Source organism: Daucus carota, chromosome 6, assembly GCF_001625215.2.
Source record: "Daucus carota subsp. sativus chromosome 6, DH1 v3.0, whole genome shotgun sequence".
NCBI classification, from domain to species: domain Eukaryota; kingdom Viridiplantae; phylum Streptophyta; class Magnoliopsida; order Apiales; family Apiaceae; genus Daucus; species Daucus carota.
Genome location: NC_030386.2, coordinates 37,265,868 through 37,289,281, shown reverse-complemented (window position 1 = coordinate 37,289,281; position 23,414 = coordinate 37,265,868). Strand labels below are relative to the sequence as shown.

Genomic DNA, 23,414 nt, shown 5'->3' with positions numbered 1-23,414 from the left:
CACTTTAATCATTTATAAGTCTTAATTTTCTTCTAACTTCTACTGCACTTTTTTATTTTAAGCAAGAAGCATTTATTTTAAGTTTACCCAAATGGTCCCTTAATTGCATTTACAACAAAAAAGATTTAAAAGAGTCCACGTGTTTTGTGGAAAATAATGGATTCTGGGATGTTCCTCTATTAAATTTCTCTTTTAACTTGGTTAGGTGGAAATAAAAAAATATAGCAGAATTGACGGAATTTCACTGAATTAATTATGGTTGTGTGTTCCTTGCAAAAACAAAATTAAAAAAAATACATGGTTGTGCATTCAAGTTGTTTATTTTTATCTTCAGATCACATACCTCTGTTTTTCAGCTGCAAGTTGTTGATTTGCTGAAACATTCAAGGAACTCAACCCACAGGTGGGACATGAATTCAAATGGAAATTGTTTTGATATAATTAAGTCATTGGAGCAAGAAGGGTTATGAATATATTTCAGAGGTCCAGACAGCTTTTGTTTGAGGAAGAAATATTATTAACAGGTATCACTAGAGGAATAAATTTTGGGATATTAGTCATTTTTTTAAAATTCATTAATTTATTATTTATAAAAGATCATATTTCACTTTTCATGAAACAAAAAAAAAAAATCAAAAATCATAAAGTATATTAAATCAACAAAAAGAGGGTTAGTTTTGTAATTTGACATGCTTAGCCCACCAGTTTTTATATTTGGTGTCTGCAACAGTTTTTCTCTATTCTGGAGCTGCCGCTGTCAAAACACACCTAGGGTTCTTGCTTCTCGTTCAAACACAGGTACATCTTTTCTCCGCAACAATCTATACATACATATGCGCTTGTATGTATATTTATAATTGAATAATTGAATTTATTCTCATTCTTGCACATCAATTTTATTTTTAATTTTGAGATTGTTGTTTATATTCATATCTCGCATCACGATAGAGATTTCATGTTTAATCTGCTGTTTTTGATTAAATTTCGTTTAGATCTATGTGTTTTTTGTGTCGGTCTATTGGAGAGACGGTAATTTTTGTTTTGATTTGTGTTTTTACCTTTGTTACAGGTAATTTTGATTTCGAGGACTTGTATGTGTACTTGATGATTTTATGTGCACTATATTGTATCAAATACGTGGCGTGTCTAATGATGTTTTCGTCAATTATGTTTATTGTTATTGAATTTACTTTTGAATGTGCAGAAGTTATTGTTTTGTAGTAATTGTTAGTTAATTGGCTGTTTTTTATTTTTGATTTGAATGTTTGATGATTGTGTGTCAGTGTGTGGATTATTTATGGTTTGAGGTTGCCAGTTCTGTTATTTTCCGCCACATATTTTGCTTTTGGTAATTCTGCTGTGAAGATTATTAAAAGTTTTTATATTACCTTGTTAGGTGAAATGAAGCCTGTTTTCTGCGGTAACTTTGATTATGAGGCACGGCAGTCTGATCTGGAACGGCTTTTCAAAAGATATGGGAATGTTACTCGTGTTGATATGAAGTCTGGTAATATTTTGCGCATCCTCTTGCCATTTTTGATTGCTTTGTCTTCTGCTCAGGCAGATGCTTTTTCTCCTTCACTCTAGCGTTTTCTCTGGTTTATAACTTTATTGGTTCAGGATCCATGGTAGCTTATAATAGCACGCGGCACCCCAGTGCCTTACTCACAAGCTATAGAAACAACCATTCTCACCTATTGTGCTTGTGAATAGTACGAAGTGTTAAAAAGATATTACCTCTCCATAAACCTGACTTGAAATTAAGTCCGAGTGGCTGGTTTATTTGTATTCTCAAGCATAAGGTTCCCAACTTCTGTATGCATATGGAAAAATCCAATCCAAGTCAAGTTTGAATTCTAGTTTTGACTAGTGAAGGTAATGATACTTTTTTCTTTCAAAGTATATACACTTTCACATAGGCAATGGCATATCTCATTTGGGAAGAGTGGATTGAGAAATGTTGAGCAATTATTCTCAACATCGCTGGTGTTAACTTGGCCTCATTCATTGGAACAGATGGCTGTTTGAGTAAATTGACTAATCTAACACTAAAGACTTCATTTTAATATTATTGTTTGGTTGAATAAAGTTAGTCTTGAGAGAATTACTTTTTTATGCTTAGTTAACACGTCTTAAGTTGAATGTCGAAGCCCCCACTCCTAAATCTGCTACCATGTATATGGTAGCTTGAGAATTGAGATCATTCAACATTGCAGCACGGCTACAACTGCAGTTGTCCTTCCTCCTTGAGTTGCAGTGGGGTTATGGAGTATGTCTAAAAGAAAAGTGTGTTTTTTAGAGTGTAAAACCCCCGTACTCAACTAGTTCTTTGGCGCAGGACTACATTATGGCTGACTTACCACCACATTCCATTGCCGTGACGTGCCTCCTCTTCTTGTATTCTAGAAGAGCCACATCTTAAGGCACGACTGTCATACATTATCCTCAGACATTTGCCTTTATTCCTCTGTATGTGTCTTTTGCCCAGCCCTCATATCACAGACATCCTACCTCAAAGCAGGGCAACAGAAAAAATTGGAGAAGCCACAATGTTTTCATTATTCTAGCATGAGACTTCCACGTTTGGATTCTTGTCCCTTGACATCACTTAGTCCATTATTGAAGGTCTGTTACTGATTTTATTGGTCAATGGTTTGTAGATTTCATAAAAGTAGTATTTTATTTTGGGTCAAATGTAAACACCTTTTATCACTGATCTTATTGGTCAATGGTTTGTAGATTTCATAGAAGTGGAGTTCTTATTTCAGATAAAATTTCAAACACCTTTGGTTTTTCAGTGGAAAATTCTTTCTCCGCGAACGTATCCTTCCGTCAAGGAGATCTTATATCAGTTTTATCTGTGCACATGTAATTTAATTAGAATCTCATTTAATTTAAATGTTGCATATTATAGGTTTTGCTTTTGTTTACATGGAGGATGAGAGAGATGCAGAGGATGCAATTAGAAGACTTGATAACATTGAGTTCGGTAGAAAAGGGCGACGACTTCGTGTTGAGTGGACAAAGGTAATAAATGTGCTTTGATTATATACAACATTTTTTGATCTTTTCAGTTTCCTTAATTTTTGCGGTTGTAATACAGCAAGAACGTAGTGTGCGGAAGCCTGAAAACTCTAGGAGATCTTCATCTAACTTGAGGCCCTCAAAGACTTTGTTTGTTATAAACTTTGATCCTTATCATACAAGGACAAGGGACTTGGAGAGGCACTTTGATCCATATGGGAAGATATTGAACATAAGGATTAGAAGGAATTTCGCATTTATCCAGTTTGAAACACAGGAAGATGCCATCAAAGCTTTAGAAGCAACAAACATGAGGTGAGCTTACCTTTACAATTTCTATAGATTATAGTCTTAAGTGTCTACCTTTAGAAAGTAGGTATCACTATCTTGATACCCTCTTCTGTTTGTGTGCAGCAAGCTGATGGACCGAGTTATTTCAGTGGAATATGCTATAAAAGATGACGACGAAAGAAAAAGTGGATACAGTCCTGATTTGGTCCGTGATAGGTCTCCGCGTAGGAGAAATGATGATAGGGGAAGATCTCCTAGCCCTTACAGGAGAGAACGGGGAAGTCCTGATTATGGCCATGGTCATGGTCGTAGCCCTAGTCCTTATCGCAGAGAACGTGCCAGTCCTGATTATGGTCGTGGTGGTAGTGGTACTCCCAATGGAAGGATAAGAAAATCTCATGGCCGTGGAGGTAGTAGGAGTCCGAATGGAAGGGATATGAAGGCTGACTATGGTCGTGGGAGTAGGAGTCCTATCAGAAGAGAGAGGAAAGCTGACTATGGCCGTGGTGGCAGTCTAGATGGAAGGGAAAGGAAAGCTGACTACCGCCGTGGTGGCAGTCCTGATGGAATGGAAAGGAAAGTTGACTACGAACGTGGTGGTAGTCCTGATGAAAGAGAAAGGAAACTTGACTACGGCCATGGTGGCAGTCCTGATGGAAGGGAACGGAAAGTTGATTCCCACCGTGGTGGCAGTCGTGATGGAAGGGAAAGGAAAGCTGACTATGGCCGTGGTTCAAGTCCTAATGGTAGGGAAAGGAAAGTTGACTATGGACGTGTTGGCAGTCCTAATGTTAGAGAGAGGAAATCTGACTACAGTTTTGAGAAGAGTCCAAGCCCACCAAATGGTAAGGACCGAATCTCCTATGGCCGTCGGAGCAGCATTAGTCCTGAAAGAGAGTTGGTTAGTCCTGACCTTGTTCATAGTCCTAGCCCAAGAGAAAGGCTTAACCCTGAGTATGATAATGGTCACAGTCCAAGCCCTCAAACAGAAAAAGTTAGTTTTGATGATTACAATCGGGAGGCTAGCCCAGATTACAAGCCTGAAATGGGGGACAGTCCAGGATACAGTGGAGGAGAGAGCCCTATGCGGGACCACTGAGAATAGGTATGAAGGCCTGTTCATCAAAAAATTTAGACCTATATTTAATTTTGTTTAGATGCCGGCTTACATAGACCGTCTTTGAACTATTTTAAAAATTTACATCTTCACTATCTTATTTTGGTGTTAAAATCAACTCTAGCCTGACTTGCACAAAATTTGGAGTAAATTTGAGTGTTCTTTGTTAATTTCAACTATATGCTTTTGTACTCTTTAATCAAAAGAATTTTATTCCTTCTGGATTTAAAAAGATTTAATACTTCTTTACTACACAAACAATATTTTTTGCCCAGGAGTAAAATTACCTTTGGTGCTAAATATAATGTTGATGGGTGAATTGTTTTTTAGATATTATAATTTTTAAACTAATTTATTTGTATCCTTCTATCTGTTCTTAAAATCCTAGCTAGATTATTTTGTTGGTTCAGCAAAAAAAAATAATGATTTGTTTTTTCTTGATTATGCAGTCAGCCACTTCTGGTACGGGTGAGGTTATTTCTGGGTGAGATAACAAATTTGATGCTAGCTTAAACTCAAAATTGTTGTGTTTTGGCCGAATCGATGAATGCTGTGTTCCAATTTAATGATACATTGGAATAGAGCAGGAAAAAACCATGACAAAGCATCTGAGGGTTGATGTTTCCATCAATATTTTGGTTGTCTAGGTCATCTGTCTTTCATTTCTGTTGATTATGTAAACGATTTTAACTTCTGTATCTGATAGACCTATGCTGAACTCGCAACCATTGTATTAAATGCTTAATTAGCTGTCTATCGTTTCTTTGCTCTATGGTTGAATATACTTTGAATTTTTTTATTTTTTATTTTTTTGGTGCCATTTGTTTCTTGGTTAATGTTTGGGTAGTCTGGTTGGAACTGGTTGCTACTAGAGTTGCATATTATCATCATTATTATTGCACTGTTTAGTTGGAGGAAAATGGGTTCGGGCAGGTAAATTGGAACTGTAATTTGATACCAAAATCAGTGTTTAGATTGATGGCTTGGAATGGGAAACTGTACCCATTAGCTAATTAACTGGTATAATTGTCATTAGAGAAAATGACAATTATACCGGGTTTTTTTTTAAAAAAATGTATAAAAGTATCAATTTCCATGTTAGGCCAATTCTACTATCTTATAAATGCGTTCGAAAACTTCTGTCGCAAACAAGTCTACACTTTTTTGGAGTTCCTCTGATTTTCAGAGACATGTACCTACAAGTATATCTACGCCTGTTATAGTTTGCGCTCATTATGATATATACAATATACTTACAAATATATCTACGCTTTTTCAAAATAACTAGAAAATCAAAAATATATACCATCACTACACACACAAAGTATGGTCATGTAGTTTAGTATTGTTAGCCTAACCAGAAAAAATGATGATAATACCATTTTAAAAAATATATATATTGAAGTTCCATTTTTCAGATTTCTTCGTCTTATTATTCCTTTCGTCTTATTACTCCTTTTTAAAATATGTATTAAAATTCTACTGCTGGCAGATTATAGCCAACAGGAAACTAAATCAGATATATACATACAAGCAGGGTCGTGCCTGAGAGTGTGCAAGGTGTTGGACGATACAGAGCCCATAATATTTTAGAGGCATAGTTTATATGTATGTATTGTTTGAAAAAAATATTATCTTAGCAAAATTAAGTCCTTTTTTTTTTGTCTAGGAAAAAAATGTTATATTAGTCTTAATGATAAAGTAATTTATAATTTTTTTAATAAAATTAATAAGAAAAATATTTTAATAAGAATATTAATCTATTTGATTAGTAATTTAGACTACTAATTTTAATAATTAAATATAACGGTCAAAATTAGTTTTCATTTAGACAACTTGTACATTATATTATTTTTAATAATTTAATTTTTGGATATCTAATTTATTTTAAATTAGGTTTCTATTTAATGTTTATATATTCAATGAAAAAGTTAAATTAGAATTAATTAATCCATTAGTTAAAGTTTTACATCAAAATTTAATAAATTTTATATATAAATTAGTTTTTGTATGATTATATTTTTTTATAATTATTATATCTTACTATTTTTGTACTTGTTTTTCTAGTTTTTAATATTTTTATAATTATGTCAAAATAATAAAAAAATGATTAACTTTTATTATTTTATATAATTACTATTACTTTTTTATTGTTGCGGCACATATTTTTAATTTTGCACATGGCACTTAAAATTTCAGTCACAGCCCTGCATACAAGTGTATAAAATCTATAAGGATAATAATTAACTGATTTATGTAGAGTTTTAATATCGAATCAAGTAATATTATGCAAAAATTGAGTCTGATAAAATATCACCTTCTATAACTATAAGATTACTCGAACATCTAGACAATGTCTTTACCGTGTCATCAAGTATAAGAATATCATTTTCATGACTAGCACAGGACCGAAATAAATAGCAGATTCAGGATTGAAGGGAACCAAACATAACTTATTTGGATGTTGCAAATTTCGCAGAATTGAACAATTTATTGTTGACCATCTTTTCGATATCTATACTTGCTTATCTTTGCGGATTTTGTACTATCTTATTACATTCATCTGTATCAATTTTCGTTAGAATTTTATTGTTTCGACTTTTTGAACATTGTAACGTTTGTTAAATTCATCACTATTAATCTTCGTAAAAGTTTTACTTGTTCGACTTTTAGAACTCTGTAACGTTTTGTTACATTGTCATAAGTAAATTTTGTTATAACTGTTAAAAATATATATCGAGCATATACCGGTGCATAGTTGAGAGCATGTATCGTGTATAATTTTCGTTTTTTTGCCGATCGGAAGGTTGTGTCTTGCTTTTCATTTGAAATTGCAATAACTCATTTTCTCTCCAAACTATGTATTTTAGATGGCCGATTAACTCGAAACTATGATCTAATTAGTTTGCGATTTTATTATAAACGTATTTCAAGTTTGTTTTAATCGAATTTTGATGAAGATTAATAATTTTTTTAATAAATTAATTCTAACTTGTATTTACATCTTTTATGAAACCAGATACCCATATTAACAATTAGAGAATATGTCTATATTTTTAAAAAAGAAAATACTAATACTAAATGTCTAAATTAGAGTAATATGAGTACAGTGAAAGCTAAAACTTGAAAGTATCACTCATCCTGCTTTCCACTTTTTACCATATATAGTGTATATATGACATTTTAAAATCTCAGCCAAACAGTCTTATCAAAACACAAAAGAACTTTGCACTCTTCAAAGTTTTCAAGTGTTAATATTGCTTTAATTGTGAATTTATTAGGTGACTCGAGTGATGGGTCCCAACAAAGCTATAAAAGTAATCTTATTAAAGCCCAGATAAAATCTGAAATTGTTCCTCTATTTTTGTTTACTAATTGATTTTCATTTTTTTCTTTTTGGCAGCATGAACATCTTCAAGAAATTGATAACCTTAACTTTTATCCGCGGTATGACTCGTCACTCCAACAGGTCTTTATCAAACAGGTTACAAGTCAAACGAGCCCCCTTTTGCCTTCATCCGCATTCTTACTCCCGCTAACCTGGCTGATCATATATTTCTACATGGTAAAAATTTCACAAACTTTTATCCAACAATTCCACAAGTTTAACTTCTTGTGATCTGTTTTTTACTTTTGTGTTATTGATTGCACAGAGTCATACAATGTAAGAAATAAGATGAATAATCTTTTTACAATGTACTGATATTTTATGTGATTGTATTGCAGAAGTGGCTACATATACGTCGAAAATGAGAGGTCATCCTCGCCGTGGGGTTTCATTTTTCTGGAGTGATGTGATGTGTTCGTTTAACTGGGATCATCTTGATAAGATTAATAAGATTCAGGATTTGGACGCCTATGCGATTACAACAGTGATTATCCCAAGGAGTGCATGTTGTTATATATGAGATGGTCCCAAAGAGTATTTGTTGTTATATATGAGATGCACTTTTGAAGATATTCAAAAGGTTTTCATGTTTTTGCGGTCAAAGAAGATTAGCGTAGTTGTTGGTGCTTATTCGAGTTGCATCCCCCACAGTTCATCCACGGAATTCATCTGGCTTAGTGGGCTTACCGTCTCAAATTCTCCGTGCCTAATGCTCTGCACTGATGCTTCACTTTTAGGGGATTCTGGAAGCTACGGTTATATCTTTTCAGATTCAGCCGACAGATACTTGGAGTGGGATTATAATTGTAAGAGTGATTGACACTTTGCACCTCTTATGTTTAGGCACTTTTTTCGATTTGGTCTCAAACAATTTTTTTTGGCAGTATGCACCATAAAGTTTGCACTCTTTTGACCACTCTCCGTTTAATTGACCGTTAAAATTAACAGATGTGCGGTTACACTTTGCAATATCTAATGCTCATGAAAAAAGTTAAAACTGCGGGTGCAAAGTGTAAACCCCACATCTGTTAACTTTAACGGTCAATTAAACGGAGAGTGGTCAAAGGGGTGCAAAGCGAATCGCTTTTCAAACTTTATGGTGTATACTGTCAAAAAAAATTGTTTGAAACCAAATCAAAAAAGCGTCTAAACATAAAAGGTGTAAAGTGTCAATTACTCTAAAATATTAATATTATATTTTTTAAATATAAAACCCTTGATTTATATCGAAAGATTACAGCTGAAGCTTCAAGTCTAGGGATCTGTATGTATCTTGTATGTATATTCATTAGGTGAGTTTTTCAGCAACATATATGCGAAAATGTCGGGCACCAAGAATGTTCTTGACAAGAAAAAAAAGGGTGTTCATAAAGCAATTGCATCACTCATAACTCAGCTCAAGGACTTTGAGAATCTGTTAGAATCCCCTTCAACTTGTGCTGAAATCTTGAATTACTCTCAATTTGGGGCTCAGAAATCGAGGCAAGAACAATCAAATGCGGGGTTGGGGGAGAATCAAGTCAATCAATTGACAGTTTTGAGAAACCCCACGAGTGAGAAGGTGAAAGATGTGGATTTTAGTGGAATTGGTGAGGTGGGGTTGAAGGAATTGTGGGAAAAACTGGCTGAGAAAGAGAGGGAGATTGAGGGGAAGATGAAAGAAGTGGAATTTAGCAGGAGATTTGTCGAGGATCGGGCACTGGAGCTTGAGGTTAGGCAGAAGGAGCTTGATGATGGGTTTCGAGAATTGGAGTTGAGGAAGAGAGAATTTGCTAATAAGATTTCTGGGATTAAACGTTCAAATGCAGGTTTATGTGATTTTATGATTATGTTTTTGTCTACATGTTTTTGATAATGTTGTTGCATTGGCACGATTAGGTTTTTGTTCTTTGTTTTTTTATATTATGAATGTTTTGCTCTTATATGTATGGATTGGTATTTGCAATTGTATGAAGTGGTTAGTATGTGTTTTTGAAGATGTATAATACAATTTAGTCTCCTCAGTAATACCTAAAGGCTTGGAGGGACAGTTAGCTTAATTACGTGTCGCCGTATCGGAGATAAGGTTTATATGAGTTGGAACCCTTAAGAGAAATGTTATTGTCCTATCGAATGAGAAGGAATTTTCAACAAATATAATCCATTCTGATTCCACCCATCTACTAGCACCTTTAGATTTGTGAGATGTGGTAAGATGACATGTATTTTAGATAAATTTATTTTATAATTTGATGAGTTGTTTCTTGTCGGATGATTAAAATATAGTCAAGTATCCGTGCAGGCGATTTCTGCCAGTTATAGCGCTGTAGCCTGCATGTCCAGTCAAGCACTTAAGGATTTTTCTACTTTTTATTCTATTTTCTGAAGTGTGTAGTGTACTGCTCTGGCATTTTTCATGAATCCTTTAAAGGAAATCGTTTTGTTTGTTAGGAGTAATTTATAATGGCACTTATTTTTTGTGTCCAATTAGATAAGGAATTGGCATACATTCTTGACATTATAATAATTTTGAATTATTGTTTTTGAGAGAATGCATCTCCTTACATCTGGATCTCTGAAATGATAACTGATATTGTCAATGAGTTTCTTTAGGTCGGAGAGATTATTGTTGGACATTCATATATTTCTTATAGCAGGCACATGAGGTTAAATGCTTGCTGTTTAGTTGTTCATAGTGAGATCCTCTAGTGAAAGTGAGATATGGTGATTATAAATGTAGTAGATAACAAAAACACACTTGTAAATCCTCTATATACAAAATGGTATTTAACCTCATGCACTAAGCAATGCAACATCTGGTGCATCAGGTGATCACAAACAGCCTTTTAATACAGACAAATTCAATCAACTTGCTCACTGTTTGGGTACTAGCCCAGAGAGTCAGAGCCGACTGGAAGTTTAGAACATCAAACATCATGTCCTATACATGTTCACAAATCGAAGTGCACCCAACTGGCCAGCTGTTTGTTTGAGCACTTCTATGGTTTCTGATTTTACAGAGTCTCACTTTTAAGTAAAATAAATACATACTGATCACCAAACTTCCCATATATCTTACATAAATTTTTATTAGTAAAAGAAGCAGTATTTAGGTGTGCTAGTTTTATTTTAAAACTGGAATCTTTTGTTTTATCTTTTACATACTCTTTTAACTTTAAAGAATGACTTCCACACTATAAAAATTTATAAATTCTTATTAAAGTGATTAACTTAGAAGATTGATGCTTACTCTAGGTGTGGTGAAAGTAAAACAAGAACCTTCGTCTGCCAGTGCCAAGTGGGACGATGACACCCATCGAATTTTTACTGAATTATGTGTTAATGAGGTTCGGAAAGGCAATAAACCGAGGACCACCTTATCTAAGACGGGCTGGGCAAATGTGCGCAAGGAGTTCAGTGCCATTACCGGAAAAGTGTACAATAAGAAACAATTAAAAAACCATTGGGACTGCATGAAAGTAGAGTGGATTCTCTTTGACCAATTAAGGGAGAGACATACGGTGTTAAAATGGAACCCAGAGAAGAAGACAATTGTGGCTGATGATGCATGGTGGGATGCTGAAATCAAGGTAACTTCGTTATATTTGCAGTTTCATTTGTAGATAAGTTGCAGTGGTTTCTTATTCTGGCAGTCCTCTGTTTATCCCAGTGTACTGAGATATTTTGGTTAACATTACTAGGATTATAATTAATTGCTCCAGTGACTGATCGCATGACCTGCTCTGCTTTTGACTTTTGTGCTTATCCTTTAGTACCTTCAGGCTTCAATTATTAAGATTATTTGCTCTTATCCTATTATACTTTACCTGTTGACTCATCTATTGAGTTTTAATTAGGAGAATACCAGTGATGCGAAATTATGTTTTATATTGCATATGCATTCATTATAATATGTTTGTTTAATATCTTCATGCAATTATGAATGCAATTTCAAATATGTTTTATTATTATAAATACCTGAAGTAAGAATTAAAATAGAGTCAAAATTCTATTTAGTTGTAATGGCTTGTTCTGTGATAATATATCTGTCTGTGTTGTATATTTGCTGGAGCTTGAAATTGATATTTGGTAATATCTGTAATGCAGCAAACGTGTTAGTAGATGATCGTTGGCATGCTGTTAGATGGTTATCTCATTTTAAATGTTTACATTAGATATGATAATGATGTTCGTTCATTGTTTCAGATTAATCCAAAATATGCAAAGTTCAAGAACAAAGATCTGTCAATTATTTGGTTTAATTATGATATTTTATTCGGCGATGTTGTGGCGACTGATAATAGAGCACTAGTGCCCGTTGGACTCTCCCCCGATTTTAAATTGAAGGATGAAGATTATTTTATTGATGAGGGTGATGCTGCTGCTGTTGAAGGGGCTGAAGAAAGTGAGTGTGGTGATAGCCAAGCCAGTAGACAGCCAGGTAGTGATGATATTAAAATCCCCGTGACATCTGAGAAAAAATTGAGTAGTGGGACGAAAAGAAAGATTGGAGCTCTGTCCTCTAAAGATGGTATTGATTCCCTCGACAATGTGATGGCTTCTAATAGCACAGAATCAAGTTTTCATACAGCTGATGCCCCAAGTATTAAGGAATGTATGGACAAACTCGAGGAAATTGAAGAAATTCCGAAGAATGCTCCTCTCTACTGGTATTGCCAGAATTTGTTTACTAGAGCTGACATGAGAACGATTTTCATGAAACAGCGCTGTGATCGCTCTCGAGTTGGATGGCTAGAATATAACTTTAGCGAATATCTAAACAGAAAGCCTGTTTGAGAATGCTAGTATTTCCTTAAGCACTGGTATTTCAGATGGCTCTTCCGCGAAATGGTCCAATGCTGTCATAAAGTAGAGATCCAGAAACAGGTTGTATGAAGATAAATCTGTAGTGTTAGCTGTTATATATGCAGTAGTACTTTATCAAATTGTCATGGATGTTGTATGCAATGAAATGGCTATTTTCGTTGGTTTTAGTTAAAAATGGCTGTTTTTCCACAAAAAGAAAACGATTTTATTGACTTCTCAAATCATTCGACATTACAACCTACAGGGAGAAAGGAATTCCGGATGGGCTTCACCCTCCTGGAGCTTCATGAGTTCAAAAATTAAGATAGCATAAAACTTTACTTCTTATAAATATAGTTAAAACATTTAAATAACAAATCTTTAGAACAAAAGAAAATTTATTTTAACGGTTTGTCTTGAGACATTGAAGAAATATTACTATTACTTAATCGAGTTTTCATTATAAAATAATATGGATGTTTTATTATCTTATTTTTTTAGAATAAGTGTTTTTTTTTAAAAATGTAAAAAAAAATATTTTTTTAAATTTATTATTTAATCTGATTTATCTTTTTAGAAATAAGTGTTTATCTAGGAAAAGAAATGTATATGAATATTTTTTCATAAAACAATGACTTGTTTTCGTGAAAGAAGTAATGTCATATATCCTCTTAGTCACTATTTTTTATTATAAAAATATATATATATGTAATTTTATTTGGAACAAATTCTTATATTTAAAATACTAAATGGGCAGAGCCGCAAAGTATATAACATTGATAATCTCAAATTTATTATTAATTTCGAGATTATATAACAAATATACGCATGAAATCAGCGGTTACAACTGAGCACGATATATCCCATTCAAATAATATTATTCGTAAATATTTCACATTTTCACTCGCATATTAATCGTAAATTTTAATTAAATATTTCACCTTTTCAATCGCATATTTCTATTGTCAGGAAGAGGGTAAAAATGACAATTCACAGCTTTACATGTAGGACTTGTATATATACACCAAAATGATACGAGGCAAGTTAGGGTTTTGGATTGCAAATAAGCAGCAGAAGCGGCCGCCATGGTTCTCAAGTAATCTTACTCATTCATTTTCATCATGAATTCTCCTAGTACATATTGATTTGATTAATCACTTGAATTTTCATTCAGATCGATATCAAAATTTTCAATTTTAGTGAATTATTTTTCACCTAATTGATTTCTTTGATCGATTCTTCGTTTTATTTGATTAGAAGATTAGAATTTGATTATATATAAATGGTTTAATGTGTTGATTACGAGTCCTTTTGTTACAGATTGTTTTTAATTCATTTTCTATTTGATTATTGTTAGAAATGCTTTTAAGATGATGTAATTTAGAAATTTTATGTGTTTATCTGTGTGTTATACACGTGAAGCAGATGATTTAGGGGTTAGAGTTGAAATTGTTGATTATATTGCGTTGGATTTGAATTGTTGTGTGCTTGAATTGGGGGTTTTACAGGACTGAGCAATGCCGATTCAGTGGTGCCAAGATTTATCCAGGAAGGGGTATTAGGTTTGTTCGTGCCGATTCTCAGGTGAAAAACAGCTTGATTTTAAAGTCTTTTTATCGTATTGTAGAAATTGTGGTTTTGAAGAGTGGGATTCGGTTCTTAATTTTTTGTGTATTGGATTTTTAGGTGTTCCTTTTTGTGAACTCAAAATGCAAGCGGTATTTCCATAACAGGTTGAAGCCGTCCAAGCTGACATGGACAGCAATGTACCGTAAACAACACAAGAAGGTAAATTATCTTTAATTAGTTCTTATATGTTGGTGTCCATCTAAAAAGGCAAATAGAGTTGTTAAACTTTTTTCGTTTGTCTCCATATAAGCTGATGTAGCCAAGTTGCTTAGCTGTTATGTGTACTGTAAATGCACTTGCAGGATAGTGCTCAAGAGGTTGTTAAGAAGAGGCGCCGTGCAACCAAGAAGCCTTATTCAAGGTCTATTGTGGGTGCTACTTTGGAGGTGATCCAAAAGAGGAGAAGTGAGAAACCCGAAGTTCGTGATGCTGCTCGGGAGGCTGCACTTCGGTACTGTAATTTATTTATACGTAAAGTTGTTACATATCTGTTAATATCAGAACTGTTTCACACCATGGTTCTTTTAACTGCAGTGAAATTAAGGAGAGGATCAAAAAAACCAAGGATGAGAAGAAGGCCAAGAAAGCAGAGGTGACTGCTAAAAAGAGTCAAGGTAAGGCTAATGTGCCCAAAACCGGAAAGGGTCCCAAGCTTGGCGGAGGTGGCGGCAAGCGTTGAACGCCAGTTTGTGTTTCCTTAGATATCATAAGGTTGATAAGAGAATTTTTGCAGGTTTCCTGTGTTTAATATCATTGTTGTTTAGACAAACACTTCTGGATGGATGTTTTTATTTATGCTTTAAATGGTGCACAACATCAAAACACATTGCATTTCATATTACTTTCCCATTATTTTAAATCTATTACCATGAGGGGTGTTTTATTTGATTGTCTACACAAAAATATTTTTGCAGTTTAGTTTGTTGGCATTGAGCAGCTCATGGGTTAATGTGGTTATGTAGTAGTTTCAGAAGATTATGTGTTCTTTATAACTAGTGAGAATGATTAAAGGTTTTGGTTGCTTTTCTTTTTCTACGGAGCTTATTATTTTACATGGAAATGGAATGGTGTTCGCTGTCCAGTGGTATTCTGAAATTTCCTTGTTTAGCAATTGTAAGCGTGTCTTTGCAATTATTGGCGGTGAAAGTACCTAGTGATTAGAGACTTAGTGTTTCCATTATCTAAATCAACTATTTCTGCTGCTGCAGAACCAGTGGTAGGAGTCTGGGCTTGGCTCAAAATTTTAATTATTTTTTAATTTTCCGTTATGTTTTGCCCTATTACATTTTCAGAATTTCGTCAAAATTTATCATAATATATTATATTTCAGTCTTGTACCGGGTCTTTTAATTGGTGTTTCTGCCACTAAACAGTTTAGTTATTAATGGAAAACGGTTGCAAGATTTCTTGACTTCATAAAAGAGATAAAAAGTGTATTGGTGCAAGTATTTATTAAATCATATCAAAACTCATCTTATTTAAATACATCATCAAAACTTTATTGCTATAATTTACAGAAAAGAACTTTTTGAAGCTCGAATAAAAACGAGTTTAACGCATCAGAGTCCTAGTCTATTCCACAGTTTCTTTATCACTCCGCTTTTGAATACATGTTAGCTTGACTTCATACTATATATACGCAACTGTCAAAAATAATTATCGAGAACTTTTCAGTAATTAGTGTTAAAAAATTAATTATCGAGAACTATTCAGTAATTAGTGTTAAAAAATTAATACAACTTTAAGATAGATGTACTAGAATGTTTATGGCCTCATATAAACGCGTGTAATTCATTTACACGGTGAGTTGCTACTCCCTCCGTCCCTTTTTACTTGTCCCTTTTGAAAAAATAACGCATCTTAAGAAAATGTTAGGTGGATATCTTGTTTTCATATATATCTCTAATAAATGTAATGAATTAGATAGAGTTGTGTATATATATATATGCTAGTCAAACATTGGAAATTGTTACATTTTGAAAAAACATACAAAAAGTTGCTTTGAAAAGAGAAGTGAACAAGTAATTTGGGACAAATTTTTTTTTCAAAAGGGACATGTAAAAAGGGACGGAGGGAGTATTACATGTGTTCATAAACATTAAGAAAAAACGATCATATTAATTGCACTATGAAAATTTCACAATTAGAACTGTGTTTGTTGCAGTATGGGATTTTACTAGCTGGCGAATAGTTAAGGCAGCTGGCCCGTTTTGTAGTCATTCCTAACGGGTGTCACCTTCCTATTTGTACTAAATTTTTTAGAATTCAGGATATTTCAATTATTTATTTTATATTCCATACTTTATATACGAATTTTCTATGATGTACCTATGGTACACAATAGTCACTAACTTATATAAAAATACTCACTTTTGAGTGATGGATGGATATTAAATGTTGATGACCCATGCATTTACACGAATTCCACCAATCAAATTAAGCTATTTTCACGAGAATTGGTGCTTAACGTGCCCATGGACACGCTACAATAACCGTTTTATATAATACACATAAGGAAGATTTTAAATATTAGAATGCAGAATGTGATTTCTATAACACTAATGAAATAAATATATAAATTCTGCCTTTGTTGCCAGTAATCAATTTATATTGGGAGTGTTTAGCCTAATTTGAAAGAACAAATACTTATAAGTGAGATTATATTCATAAATGAAAAACAACTTTTATTTATGTGTATGTATATTCTTTTTTATAATTACAAATTATCATGTATAAAAATTATTATAATAACAATAAATATTATAAATTATCTTTTACGGTAGTTCTTTACACTAAAAATAAATCATTAAAAAGACAATATTTTCAGTTTTTCATATTATGATTTATAAGTGAGGAACTTATTTATAAATTCTTTATATAAACGATACTCTAGTGTAGAAGTTGGATTTAAAAGTCTCCATCATCGTATACTTGACGAAAATTTTATAATTTGAAATTCGAGGATATTCAGGATAATATCATATATAAACAACGTATAAATTGCGGATAAGATGATATTATATCACATTCACATGAAAAACCTGAGTCCTAAAAATTTTGCTTTTGTTGCCAATAATCATTTTAGATTATATACTTGGATGTAATTTGTAGTTTATAGATCTTGGATGGATGTTGATGATAACTACAAAACAGGTGGGACAACAAAAGAAACATTTTTGAAAAAAATTACTCCCTCCGTCCCGTTGGATTGTTAACATCACTTTTTGGCACGCTTTTTAAGACCTCTATAAAATATAGTTGCATGAGGTTTTTTTTTTATAAAAAAAATTCTGAATAAAAGTTTGATGTTTAAACTTTTATTCAGAAAAAAAATAAATTAAAAAAACATTATAGAACTGTACTCCCTCCGTCCCACCAGGTTCTTTACGTTACTTTTCGACACGCATTTTAAGGCTCCTATAAAGTATACTGTATACCTACATTATATATATATTTTTAAAAAAAATCTTGAAAAAAAGTTTGATGTCTAAACTTTTATTCAGAAAAAAAATAATTTTAAAAAATATTATTGACCTATTCTTTATAAGAGCCTCAAAATGCGTGCAAACAGTGAACGTAAACTACCTGGTGGGACGGAGGGAGTACTTTATAAGAGCCTCAAGATGCGTGCAAAACAGTGAACATTAACACCGGTGGGACGGAGGGAGTAGAAAGAAAAGAAACTGAAAAACTCCACTGTCCTACCTTTTCGCTTCACTACAAAATACGGGGTACATTATATGCTTCTTCTAATCTCTACGAGAGAGAGAGAGAGAGCAGCAGCCCATCTCAGCATCTCAGTTCTCTTACTTCAGGTATCTTCTTCATTTCATCTAAATTTACATTCCTTGAATAATAATTATGCAATTGAACTCAATTCACTATTATCTTTCTTTATAAAGTTCTGTGCTTTACTTGTTATATCATTGGTTAATCTTGCTTAGTACTTGTACTGTTGTTTTTTCATATATTTCTTGAAGAAATGATTCTTGATACTAATGGGTATGTGTCTACATCAAGTTGTTAGACAATGTTCTGTAGATTATCACCAACTTACAATCATCCCCACATGTGAAGAGACATAATTGTCAAAAAAATTGAGTTAAACAAATTGGTGGGCTGTTGTGGGTCATTAATCTTTTTTGGGTTTTTCCGTAATAATTCACCGAAAAATGACTACCAATTTACTTCTTCGGTAGAGGTTATCACTATAATTATAATTCACTGTTGGGAAAGGCTCAATGGTCCACAAAGAATATGTTAAAACAGCAGCCTTGAAATTGAAATCACCAACTGGATTGCATTTGCAAAGTCCGTGTTCATTTCTGCAGAAAAAGGCAGGGAATTATTCTTGTGAACTAATATGAAATCTGTTCTTGGTTTGAACTTTGTGTATACTTGTGTATATGGGGTTCTTTTCTTCATGGCTAGACAGTAGTTTTGCATTTAGCTACTACATAAGTCACAATAATATTCTTTTAAGCGAGAAATGTTATGAACTTGCACGCGATTGGTTTTTATATTTGAATTGTCCATTTAAATATGAATATATGATGGTGCATCATAATTTATTTCATGGGACATGTGTGTAATTGTGGCAACAATATCTAGAGTAGATAGAATAAGATTTCTTTACTTGCACGTTCTGGGAGAAGGGTGATCAGCTACCAAAGCTAATAGTTGGAGAGGAGCCAGGCAATGTATTTTCTTGTTGATATATGCTTCCTGCCTATTTAAACACTTTCTGTCCCCCAGAGTTAAGCTACTTTTCTTTTTACTGACCGGTGGCTATATTATATGAAGAGTGAAGGTAATATCTTCATAATCTGGAATTTGAGATCCCCTACAGTTTCATTAGCCATGATGAGGAACATAGAATTTCAGGACCCCTATTTGGCAGGAAATATTCCAGCAGAAATTGCAGAAAACTGGAAAGAATTTTTTCCCGAAAATGAGGATTTTAGTTGCGAAGAGGTTCTTGTTCAGCAGGTAATATTGAAATATGGACTGAGTTTCTCTTTAATAAGATCAAGGAATGTGATACTTCTCTAGAACACAGCTCTTATATTATTCGAGTTCAGCCAGTAATTTCATGATAATTTCCTTGTCATCTTGCAGGAGAGCGTTTATCTATCAATTCAAGAGAATGGAAGGGATAAGAGAAGCACCTCTGGTTGTAGCCATAGCAGTGATAAGAGTCATCTGGTTTCCGAAAAGGGTGGATCTTCACATGGTGGCAGTAATAATTCACAGGTAGCTTTGGATGAAGCTTTAGCTAGATCCTTGCAGGAGCTAGGAGATGACTTTGAGGATTTCTATCCACATGAAGACAATGGTGCTGAAGCCGGTAAGCCTTATGTTTGACCTTTAATTTGAATATGTTAAAAATTTCTAGTACGACTACTGACTACATCCTATTTGATCTGTAATTAAGTGTTGTTGTACTTTATTCTTTTGGGAGATAGGCTGGTAGTCGGGTTGTTACCTTTGATGCAAAACAAGTTACTAGAAAGTATAAGGAAAACGAAAGGTTACGAAATTCTTTACTAGAGTTGCTGCTTGTGCAGAAAAAAAATGCTGATAACACAAATATTTAACTGAGACGGTCTTTTAGCGACTAAAAGATAGGTTTGTACTTTTTTCAGTATAGGTTTAACCACTAAATCAAGCTCTGGATATCCATGATACTTAAAGGAATTCCAGCAAAAGGTTTCCCGCCATCTTGAAAGCATAAACCTATTACTGAAAGAATAAGCCTGTTACAGAGGCTCACATTACGTCCAATGTATTAAAGTATTGTAAATTTTGTTAATTGGGGTGGATTATGGGTTGCAAGTAATTGAGTGATACATCTTTACTGAATTGTAGTCACAACGAAGTGTGAGGTTGATCCTGACTATATACATACAAGGGGTTAGCATAATGCCATTTTGAGCCGAAGCATCAAAAGTAACCAATGAGTTCAACTATTATTGCAGGTGTGTCATTAATCCTAGACATCTACAGTACTTGCCTACCAAAGGCAATCATTGCTAGTTTACAGACTACAGTACAATTACATAATGATATTTCTGCACAGGACTCTCTCAAATTTTCAATGGCCCTTTTCCTCTTGTAATGTCTGACATTTTAATTATAGTTCATTGCAATAATGATTTTCTTCTTGAATGTTATGCAGGGACTCGGATTAGAGAAGTTAGTACTGTAGAAACTCCAACCAGGGTAATAATGAAACTTATTAGATTACTTTCCATTGTAGCATATACTGTTGATTCCAAAATTCTTAGTTCTAATGTCTGCAGGCTGTCACTCATAATCTGATACAAGATGACATTGATCCTGATAATATGACTTATGAGGTAAGAGAAGAAGCTGATGCCTTTAGTATAATCTTCTAGGCTGTAGCTCTTCTTGCCATTTATACATGACCTTTTATAAAAAAATGCCCGAAAGATATATATTACTACTTATCATACGTAAATTTATTAACATCATACTATCACTTTACACACTTTTATCTCATATAGTTTATGTTTGCCAAGTAAACTTTTGAGATTAGCGAATATGTGTTACTAGCTTTCATACTGGAGGAGCTATCAGTGCTACTTCAAAAAATAACCGTGAACAGTTTATCTAGATTCATTGCTCCTAAGTGTTTCTGTTTCCTTAAGATTAATAATGCTGACAAAGTTGAATGTTTTAATTGCAATAATATATTATTATCACAATTTTAAAGTCTCCGTTCTTCCAGTGATAATATCTGAAATAATTGTCTCAATTTTAAAAATTTTCCTTATGGTTTTGATCTTATACCACCCTATAATCTTATGAATGATAGATGGGAAAATAAGGAGACTAATGTTTATTCAAGTACTTTTTAAGCATATAGTTTTTCAAAGCACAGCTTATAATTTCTACATTCTTCAATTATCCACAGTTTCTTTCATCAAAGTAATGTGTGCTATTTATTTTTGTTGTAATCTAATGTTTTCTATTTACATATGTTAGCAATTACAATCATTAGGTGAAAGTATTGGAAGCGAAAATAAAGGACTGCCAGAAGAGCTTATCGCCCGTTTACCAACTTTCAAGTATAAATCAGGATTCTTTTCTAAGAAAAAGAAAGAAGAGTAAGATACATACATATACTTGATAGTCTTTCTCCCTGGCTTTTCTTGTTTATTTTGTTTGTATGTAATAAAATGTACGCATAGCTCTGTGTTTTGCTCTTGGGGAAAATTGGAAAACGTATATGACTTTGTTTTTTATATGTTACTTCTCATCCTCCCTTAGTCTGAATGTGCATGATTATAAATCATTAGAACTTTTAGAAGTCGGAGGTGAAATGGTGGAATAGAGGGTCAATGCGGAAGGGTTAAATTTCATGAAGTATACGCTGAAGCATTTTATTTAATGGTTTTGGCGGAACTCTGGTTGTAAATTTGCTATCATCATCTCCCATGAGGTGCTTATTAAAATTCCATCTTAGTTCCTGCAACAGGACCCAATATTTATTACTGATAATATTGCAGATCGAGTTCTTTTAAATAATATATAAGTTTGGATGTCCTTTGCTAAAATTATTAATTAGATTGACGTGACTATATGACATAAAGGCTATCAAATGTTTCATTCTATGCTCTCTTTTCCCGGAAAGTTCTTAGCAGAATGCCTTCTTCACTAGTACTTACTCTTATTAAATTCTGTTTTATCTATCTTGTGATAAACCATACAATAATTTCAGTTTAGCAATTTGGAACGATGAGTAATATAATGAATAAAATAAGAGTACTGTATTTTTATCTGCAACTTGTGGAAAATCTTGAACATGACAAAGTCAACGTTGCTACCTTTAGATTTTTAAAATTATATGAAGAAGTCATTAAATGGTTCTTGTAATCCAGGTGTGTGATATGTTGCATGGTGTATAGTACTGGAGAAAGGTTGATCAACCTGCCCTGTGCACACCAGTACCATTCTGCGTGCATTAAACGTTGGTTGTCAGTGAATAAGGTACACTTATCTTTCATTGTCATAAACTCATTATTCTTGCTGCATGGATCAAACTACATTCAAAGTATACTTAAATACTTGAACATCTAGATTATGCTTGAAATTGTGGTCGCCTAGACACTTGCCGTATTTATTTTAGTTTTGAGAAATTTATTATTTGTATCTATTCCTAGGAAACTTGCTCAACTTTGTCTTACGTTAGCTATCTATCCTAAAATTTTGATTAGCACCTTGGCAGATCCTCCTTTGACACTTTTAATCAAATTCTTGAGACATTAAGTCATCCGCCCTATGTTTTTCAAAGTTTCTCTATGGCATGAGACACTTAAAGGCAAGGTGTCTGTTTTTTCACTTTCTATGTTGTGTCTGGATTAGAAGAGGAATACCTGTTTTAGATAATAGCTTTGTCTCTATCTTTGATTTGATCATAAATTAAGTAATTTCTACAGCCTAATTCCACATTTCCTGAAAAAAGTAAAATTCATTAATTCATTCCTTTATATGATATTCTTTTCTGGAGAACTCGCGCAAATGTTAATCTAGCTTAGTTCACTGACAGCAGCATCACTTGTGTTATATGATTCCGTTAATGTCTAAAGATTTTTACTGGCACAGTTTGTCAATATAACTGTGCATTTCACACTAAATGCTATTTCTTGTTCTCATCTTCTATAAATTACACCTCTTTCTATTTCATCCTGCTTTGTAGCAATGCCCTGTCTGCCAAACGGAGGTGCAAGATGAATGAATTGAGGACAATATGCGAGGACTGAAGGCAAATGAACTCATGAAGTGCATGTTTATTCTGTTACGTTGTTGACTGTTAGTATCTAGTACAATTACGAAGCTTAAGTTATCGTTGTAAAAGATTACAAGTTTCTTACCTGCTCGATTATAAGTGCTCTCATATCTCATTGGCTTTGCTATGTAAACTGTAAAGTATCTCTAGTCAGTAAAAAAGAGGAAATCCTTTAATAGATAAATTTAGCAAGAGTGGCTTTTATCCCCCTCAGTCCACAAGCATACCATTCATCCCCCATTCCTCGCTCTTGTGATATTTGTTCTTCAGCTGTTCATTATTCATTAGGAGAGGGGAAAGCAAATTCATAGGATTCAAATAAAAAGAATACAACCCAAAACCTGGGAGCTCCAATTATCTATCTATAC

General features: G+C 33.4%; 4 protein-coding genes across 7 annotated transcripts; all 4 read left to right on the top strand.

The window, feature by feature from the left end:
• The first annotated feature begins 730 nt into the window (after nt 1-730).
• LOC108227700 (serine/arginine-rich splicing factor RS31) lies at nt 731-5,238 on the top strand. Of its 3 annotated transcripts, XM_064079402.1 has the most exons (7): nt 745-798; nt 1,397-1,507; nt 2,339-2,625; nt 2,915-3,027; nt 3,104-3,339; nt 3,439-4,420; nt 4,882-5,238. In XM_064079402.1, exons 4-6 carry the CDS (start codon nt 2,932-2,934, stop codon nt 4,412-4,414), a joined length of 1,308 nt encoding a protein of 435 aa, XP_063935472.1. In that variant the 5' UTR covers nt 745-798; nt 1,397-1,507; nt 2,339-2,625; nt 2,915-2,931; the 3' UTR covers nt 4,415-4,420; nt 4,882-5,238. The 3 variants fall into 3 exon arrangements, with proteins under 3 accessions (XP_017258487.2, XP_063935472.1, XP_017258490.2); XM_017402998.2 differs by lacking the exon at nt 2,339-2,625 and having other exon boundaries at nt 731-798; XM_017403001.2 differs by lacking the exons at nt 745-798; nt 1,397-1,507 and adding an exon at nt 1,514-1,875.
• A 3,632-nt stretch (nt 5,239-8,870) lies between these two features.
• On the top strand, nt 8,871-12,801 carry LOC108227444 (L10-interacting MYB domain-containing protein). Its single transcript, XM_017402584.2, has 3 exons — nt 8,871-9,628; nt 11,055-11,389; nt 12,006-12,801. The coding sequence occupies exons 1-3, from the start codon at nt 9,142-9,144 to the stop codon at nt 12,594-12,596; spliced, it is 1,413 nt and encodes a 470-aa protein (XP_017258073.1). The 5' UTR covers nt 8,871-9,141; the 3' UTR covers nt 12,597-12,801.
• Nucleotides 12,802-13,584: 783 nt separating this feature from the next.
• LOC108227443 (large ribosomal subunit protein eL24) lies at nt 13,585-15,070 on the top strand. The gene is made up of 5 exons (XM_017402583.2): nt 13,585-13,701; nt 14,114-14,189; nt 14,292-14,393; nt 14,537-14,685; nt 14,769-15,070. The coding sequence occupies exons 1-5, from the start codon at nt 13,691-13,693 to the stop codon at nt 14,911-14,913; spliced, it is 483 nt and encodes a 160-aa protein (XP_017258072.1). The 5' UTR covers nt 13,585-13,690; the 3' UTR covers nt 14,914-15,070.
• A 2,818-nt stretch (nt 15,071-17,888) lies between these two features.
• Nucleotides 17,889-23,161, top strand: LOC108227442 (E3 ubiquitin ligase BIG BROTHER-related). Of its 2 annotated transcripts, none has more exons than XM_017402582.2 (8): nt 17,889-18,049; nt 19,038-19,223; nt 19,353-19,581; nt 20,413-20,456; nt 20,537-20,593; nt 21,243-21,364; nt 22,139-22,247; nt 22,957-23,161. In XM_017402582.2, the coding sequence occupies exons 1-8, from the start codon at nt 17,975-17,977 to the stop codon at nt 22,993-22,995; spliced, it is 861 nt and encodes a 286-aa protein (XP_017258071.1). In that variant the 5' UTR covers nt 17,889-17,974; the 3' UTR covers nt 22,996-23,161. The 2 variants fall into 2 exon arrangements, with proteins under 2 accessions (XP_017258071.1, XP_017258070.1); XM_017402581.2 differs by lacking the exon at nt 17,889-18,049 and adding an exon at nt 18,365-18,571.
• The last annotated feature ends 253 nt before the right edge of the window (nt 23,162-23,414 follow it).